We start from the raw sequence: 7,484 nt of genomic DNA on the forward strand, positions 1-7,484 counted from the left end.
GTGTACAGCTCTACTCACGTCAGAAGCCCCAGAACAGAGTCAAGAAAGGGGTTCAGGATATTCCCAGTAGTAACTCTGAAGGAGCCAACACATCCTACTATCTCAACTGATACTACATATGAAACACCTGTGTAAAATGTCTTCTGAAATGCATCTGGGCAGACATGATTATTACCTTCTCTGCATCTGAAGGACAATCAAGTTACTTGTGTCCTAGAAAACAATTGTTTTTCCAGAACACGTAGCTTTTCCTTTTTAAAAGGTATTTTACATTTCACAAAAGAAAAAGAAAGCTCTGATGCTGACATAAGGTAGTTTACAGTAAAAGCCTAGCTGGTCTGTTTCCAGCATACACCAGTTGCTAGAGCGAAGCAGGCTACTGACCTCTTAGACTTAGGTGGAATCTCTTCCACTGATTTTGAAAGGAGGATTGAGCTGTATGGTAGTACCTACTATCAGCTGCTTCAGTGAACAGTGTGCAAAAAATAAACGTGTGTAATGTTTGTAATTAATTTGGCTACTAATGGTAATTTTTTTCCTTTTTAAAATTCCTTTTTCATGTCTTTCTAGAATACAAAGCCAAGCCTTACAGCCTTCACTCTCAGTGCAATGCTTTCATTGACCACAAAGCCCAAAGGAACAAAATATGAGGCAAACTAAAGGGAGTCAAGAGGAGGAAATGACCAGCAAACAGAATACTCAGACTTGTGAAATGTTATAAAATACAAAATTAAAATCATCTTCTGGCACTGTCTTGTGATAAAGAATTCCTTCCTTAACACAAGATCTAATTGGTTTGCATCTGGAGCATATCAACTTGTCACAGCAATAATAACCAGATCCTTTGTGAAGTAGAAGAAACTAATTCCTACTTGTGTATGTAACCAATTTTTTAGCAAATAGCTAGGCATACAGAAACCACACCCATCCTATTATGCTACCACAGGGGTGTTGAGTGCAGCATGACTCAGTCCTCAGTGACTGGAGCAAAGTTTTGAAAGAGACTTTAATTCTGAGAAGTCTGGTTGTAATCTTTTGAATGGATGTATTTACCTCTTCACGATGGCAGCACATCTCATACACTCCACCGATAAAGCCATTGATGACTTGGATGGAACACAGAATGAACTCAACTCCCCCCAGGAAAAGAAGAATGGAAAAGAGGGTCACATTCCATTCAACAATGTTTCGTGGCTCCTGGCACTCAGACCACCTGTTCCGCTCCAGGAGGTACCTGTTCACATCAAATTAATGATATGTTAGATATTCATGCCTCCATGAAGAGTATAACTTTACTAAGAGGTGCTTAATAAACATCAGGAATGCAACTCCAATCTGGGCCTAATTCAAGTGTCACTATTATTTTAACTTTGGTGGAGCAAAAGCTTGCTTCATGCTAAACATGCAATGCTCTGGAATGCAGGCGTAAGGTTCTTTTTTTTTTAAATCACACTAGAGAGCTGAATACCGTGGCTTCAGTCAGGCCTAGGTGAGAGCCAGGAAGGAGTGGTTTTAGGTTGTAGAAGTAGATTTATTGCCTTCATTCTGGAGTTGACCAAGGACTGATCTCATTTCTAGCCTCAAGGCTGCTATCAATAATGCCTGGCTGGCCATAGCTATTCCTGCTTTTCTCCTGGGAATGGCCTTTAAGGCTTAAGCCTAGGTATGGAGATATCCTTTAAGCAAGGGCCTTAGGTGGAACGTGGGCCTCTGGAACGAGTTGTGGGAGCTGAACACTTCTCAGATGAGTCTCAGAATCTCTCAGGCTTGGGCCCTCATTCTTCAAGCTAGAGACTGCTAACCTAAGCAAACTTCATCGTTTGTTGATGTATTGTGTGTCATCCTCTGGCATTTGGAAACATGCTTTGGAATTGCTGACTTCAAAGGCCTAAAACAGATTCCTGCAGCCACTATACACCCATATCCTCACCTTACAAGTACTAAACACCAATCAGTAAGGGTTACACAGCTCATCATCTCCTTTCTGTGCCAGTAAAAGCTAAGGAGTCCTAACAATAGTGTAGCTGTGTCCTAATTAGAGTGCCTCTGCTACACACTGACAATGAAATCTGGCTGCACTTTCTTGATTCTCACACTGTGCCTATGAAGACACCAGCTATGAATTACAATTACTGGAAATGAGATTATTCAACCATCAGCTGGGCACCGCTGGATTCTGACCAAAGCCTCTCTCCACATTTGCCTGTGACTAATTAAAGTGGCATATGACTCCACTACCCTTCCTCTGTTAGCAGGGGACTCCCAGCTTTCTGGCACCTTAGTGCCACTGGAGAAAAGGGAATGAAACCCTAAATCCTTTGTACCTTTTCTGATAGCGTTCCCACCAGTTCTGTACCATTGTAACCATCAGAAACTTGCTACTCATTTACACTGAGGTAAAGTAAAACCGAATTAGACCCATTCATTCTACTGTTAGAATCATACAGCATGGTATTAAACCTACACCTCATTAAGATTTCTGTTAACTCATGAGCAAACCTTTGGGAAGTGGGCTACTGCAGGTTGCTTTTCAATTCTAATACCACTCATCCTGCACAATCTTTACAATTTAAAACCCAAACATATTGAGATTCTTTTTCTAAGCTGATGATCAGCAGAGTCCTAGAAATATTTAATTGCTTACCATAAAGCAGTGGGAATGTGATATTAATTGAAATACTGGATTTAGTTCATGGCATCTTAACCATTAAGCCAATGAAGTGTTTAGCACAGGTGGTGCTCAGAACTCCTAGGAAGGAGAGAACCTCTCATGCTAAAAGACAGCTTAAATTGGCCATTAAAAGGAACAGGAAATATTTTGGAGAGAGCTCAATATCCACCTTCTACAGAATATTATGGGCGAGGAAGAGTCCACTGACCATCCAGGAAAATATTTTCACACTCTTATGGGTAGAGGCCCATATCCAATAGTTGCCAAATAGTTTTTTTCCTCATAGTTCTGACACTGGAAAGTTCGGGATAATTTTGAATCTCAGCCTATATAGACTGGAGAATTCTTTCCTCACTGGGAGGCCACCAGCTTTGGAAGACAAATAGATCACTGGAGAGGGACTGCTCTGTGGAAACACTTTACTGTAAGCCCAAGAAAAATTGTTTAGCAGCCACATATTGGTTCTGACTTGAGATGGCTTACTTCTACTGCTGTATCTCTCAGAATAGGAACTGCTGCATCTCAAGTACTACATCCCTACTGTACAGCACGGTTTTAGACCCTAAAAAAAAAACCTGATGTAAAATCATCAAAGATATCCCTCTTAAGAGATGTGGACCTGGCACCCCTTACTTACATGAGAAGTCCTTTGCAGCCAGTAGAACTACTCATTTGAACAGGCAACAAATGATTGGGCTTTATCATTTACATCAGTGAGAATCACCCCCATATGGGAGTCAGGACCCAAACATAGGAGTCAGGCATATAAGAATCCTTCCCCTGGTATTCCCATGCAGCTGTCTGAAGTATGGCTGCAGACAAACCACTTACTCTCCAGAGGAGTTATGGAAAGGATAGATCCAGGCATTTTCTGTGCTGGCCAAGCAGTAAGGCCCATGTGATAAACCCAGAGCTGAAATGATGATACAGTATCCAGAACCGAGGATTCCAATGAAGGCCGCCAGAACAGAGGACAGCATCTGCAGAGGAAACACAGGCAAATACTCAGCATTGTGACCACTCCTCCTCCAGCCCATCCCAGAAAGCAGGAAGAAGGCTCACTTACAGCGCAGCTTTTCCCACAGTTCTCATGGCCGCCACACCCGCAGCAGTTCTCATGTTCTAGGCTAATGAACACAGCAGCAGGGATGAATATCTAGATACAGACAAAAAGGACATCATATTACTTTTGACTTAGGTTGTTGCACGGAAAGTGCAGATCAAATAGGATCTTCATTTTGTCTCTGCCTAGACTTTTTAAAAATTGCACATAGCAGATTCAGTCTTGCTCCCCTTAACCTCAATGGCAGTTTTCCCACTAATCTCGCCAGCATCAGGATTTGGCTCAGGAAGAAAAGAATTTCACACAGCATCTGGTAGGATGGAATCCTGAGCCATGGCTGGTAACACACCGGTTACCACAGAAGAGCAGCAGCGGTTTGTGCCATAAAACTTCTTCCAGGAACAGTGCTTGCCAGTGGAAATGGGAGGGAAAAATCTTTATGTAGAAAATGTTTTTTTCCTGAAGTTTTCCAATTCCAAAGCTCCAATGAAGACTTCATGCCAAAACCTCTCATCTATTTATGCATCTTGGACCTTCCATGGGGGGAATATTTGTAAAACAAACGTTGAGACTTGTACATTTTCAGCATGACAAAGTGGAAAGCCTGGCCTGCTAGATAAAACATAGAACTCCTGAAGTCTGTTCCTACTTCTGCCAATGGCCAACGCCAATGTTAGTTTGTGCATATACCATTGTATACACATGATCCAGGGATACATCACAAAATCCTTTGTGCAACAGACTTACCCTACAAATAAAATCAACCACAGAGTTGCTGTCTCAACTCACACCCAGGGAGGGCCCCAATGCTTCAAAGCCATATGCAGAGATGCCTAATGGAAAGCAGGCTCACTGAAGCTGATCTGAGACTATTTGCTGTCTGTAAAGTTAAGCAGATCTTTTCCAGATCATACTCTGAAGCTCCATCTGGACCCCACACAAGTACAGAAATCATCCTGTACAGGGGTCAGGGCCTAGAGTAGCTATATTGTACTGTAAGGAAAACTTTCAGTTCTTTACAAGAACAACCTAAAAAGCCTTTGCTATTTGTCTAGCATGCAGGTTTGATAACAGTTTTCAAATTTCCCCCAAAAAACATCTAAGACAAGGTTGTAACCACAGTGTCTCCCAGGATCTCAGGTACCTATTGAAGGTATGATTGCTACTTTTCACCATACTTTTACAAAAGGAGAATATTCTCAATAGTAAACCAAAATGCAAACATGTACACACATCAGTAGCTGTACTCACATGTGTAGTCTGATTCCACATTACTAACCTTATTTTGCATTTCTTTAGTCATCCAAACTGTGACTCTAAAAAATACCCACATTTATATCGTACCAAATGGCAGGTATGATTCCTTTTCCTTCTTTTCATAGAACTGTATATATATATATGCTACTAATGATGAGTTCCAAAAGCTTGCTAACTATGCATTCAGACAAAACAGAAACCAGAGAGAAAAATGTAAATCTTGGGGTTGTTTAAAGAAACAAAACAGATAAGGAAAAAAACCAGTAACAACTTACCAGGAGGCCGCCTCCTACAATGCCATGGAGGCACCGTGTGTACTTGCTAAGACGATATTCTGAAGCATACCTTGTTTCACCATTAGGAAAGTAAAGCAAAATGTTTGCCACCATGCAAAACACAGCAAAAATAAGCAGCTTGTATCCAATGCACTTAGCACACTTGCCAAAACACATGCTGGCACTTTTACAAATCTTTCTTGAGCAGCTCTGCAATACCACAGGCCAACCTGCGTGACACCCCTCTAATAGGAAAGGAGAAACAGTCTCGAGTCACACCTGCTTAAATACTCCAAGTTTCTTAGTTACCTGGATGATGTTTACATGTGTACATGACTGTCAGTCCAGATTGCAGAATTCAGAAGCGAGAGGAGCAGAATGTTACCACATTTTTAAATGACACGTTTGTTGACAAGCGAAACCCAAGGAAGGGAATTAGTCAATTGCCAACAGCATTCATTGTTTAGCATGAGCAAGAGCAGACATGCTTAGACATGAACAGCAGACATAACCTATGATGTAAGCTCTTCAGAGACTTGGAAAAAGTTAAAAGAAAGAGAACTTGAAACAGTTTCAAATTTTACATTTATAGACTGATTCAATACACATTTTTAAAAGCAAAGCATTCCTCTTTTCTGATCTGAAGAATGCTTTGCCTTCAAAAGCTTGTCTAACTTTATCCCAACAATACAGATGCTGGACCAATAAAAGATAGCACCCCCCAAAAAATCCCTGCCTCAATCTGTGGACTAACACGGCTAAAACATTATTCTATCACTAACCATAATATATACATACATACTAAGCCATGTTTTTAAACCCTTTAATTATTTTGGAGGTTGGCTTTATCTTGTTTGTTTGGGTTTTTTTTTAATACTCACATACAAGAATGTATGCAGTTACTGTAATAAAAAAAGTCTTAAGTCAAAAAACTTCAGAGTAAAATCCTGATTGCTTCACTTATGATTCTGTTCTTTGATTTATACACATCACTTCAATTGGGCTATTCATGCAAGTACTGCAAGCAGGGCTTGAACTTTAAAAAGGACACAGAGAATAGTCTTGTAAAGATGTGGAGTCACAAGGTAACCCTCCGGGTATTGTAGCTATTGGCCTTGGAGACTTCCTCCGATATGAGAGAATATCCTCCAATTGTCAGAAGTGTAAGCTTGAAGTTATTGTATGCATTACACCTTTGATTAATTTAAACTAAATACAAACATCAATCTGCAGTTTTCCTCCACAGGAGAGTCAATTCTAACCAAATCAATCCTCAACTGAAAAATCCCTGCATTATGTTAAGTTTAAAAAATATATGATCTCTGGAAACTAGATAAAATAACCTCATGTTTAAATACAGCTAAGATCTAACAGACTTATAAAAATGGGGATTTCTGTTTTTACTCTCTTTAATGGACCAACAAGCACTTGCTTAGATGCAAGGAGTTTCTATTGTGCTCCTGTCTGTCTCTATCCATTTGTTGTCTCTTGCCGCCCACACATACATACAGCAGCCTGACCCCTAATCCCAGGGATGCAAAACACTGAGCTATTGGCTCCTTGTATGGCCTTGTGCAAATTCTTACATCTCTGTGCCAGCTTTGTCAACTGTAGGATGTGGATAATAATAGTAAATCCATCTGGCTTGGTCTGTTTAAACTGTGATCCCTTCAAGTCTCTTGATGTGTAAATAAGGCATTTAGCACAAAAGAATCCCCAATCTAGGTTGAAGCCTTTAAGTACTATCATAATGGAAATAACAAGAAGGAAATAGGGACTTTATTACCCACAAAAATTAATTGCTTAAATTGCTTTTCACCCTCTGAGTCTAATTCCTTAACATATGATATGCCCCTGTGACTCCTATTTGGATCCATGTGAACCATTATGGGGGAATCATGAAATAATCAGAAAATCAGAGCCCTGGCTGTCTGTCCCAACCAGACATTCACCAGGCTGCTGTGTTTTGCTCCCACCTAGACCTAGATGCTATGTCTCCGTGATTTCAAGTAAGCTCCAGCGCTAGCTCTTTCTTTAGCCTCCCTAGTAGACTTCCAGGGTACAGCCTCTTGGTTATCGGTTTGCAGCCTAGTGACCCAGTGCTAAATCCTTACTCCACTGTAGCACACCCTTTAGCAGCTGCAACCTGTGGGCTCCCTAGGTTTACAGATCAGGAATGTGCAATAGTGGAAGCAAATAAGTTTGTTAAGATCCCAGA

At 40.7% G+C, this 7,484-nt stretch overlaps 1 protein-coding gene across 1 annotated transcript; it reads right to left on the reverse strand.

The window, feature by feature from the left end:
• TM4SF1 (transmembrane 4 L six family member 1) lies at positions 1 to 5,928 on the reverse strand. Its single transcript, XM_019532570.1, has 4 exons — positions 5,267 to 5,928; positions 3,738 to 3,827; positions 3,503 to 3,651; positions 1 to 1,234 (listed from the first exon to the last, which is right to left on the reverse strand). Exons 1-4 carry the CDS (start codon positions 5,441 to 5,443, stop codon positions 904 to 906), a joined length of 747 nt encoding a protein of 248 aa, XP_019388115.1. The 5' UTR covers positions 5,444 to 5,928; the 3' UTR covers positions 1 to 903.
• Between the last annotated feature and the right edge of the window lie 1,556 nt (positions 5,929 to 7,484).

The sequence above is a fragment of the Crocodylus porosus genome, unplaced genomic scaffold, assembly GCF_001723895.1.
Source record: "Crocodylus porosus isolate Cpor-Errol unplaced genomic scaffold, CroPor_comp1, whole genome shotgun sequence".
NCBI classification, from domain to species: Eukaryota; Metazoa; Chordata; order Crocodylia; family Crocodylidae; genus Crocodylus; species Crocodylus porosus.

Bases quoted from the DNA above. Each gene is read 5' to 3' on its own strand.
- TM4SF1 (XM_019532570.1), bottom strand. From the start codon at position 5,443: ATGTGTTTTGGCAAGTGTGCTAAGTGCATTGGATACAAGCTGCTTATT. The intron at 3,828-5,266 runs GTAAGTTGTTAC...GTCTGTATCTAG, and splicing joins TTGTAGGAGGCGGCCTCCTG to ATATTCATCCCTGCTGCTGT. The intron at 1,235-3,502 runs GTAAGTGGTTTG...TGATGTGAACAG, and splicing joins TTCCATAACTCCTCTGGAGA to GTACCTCCTGGAGCGGAACA.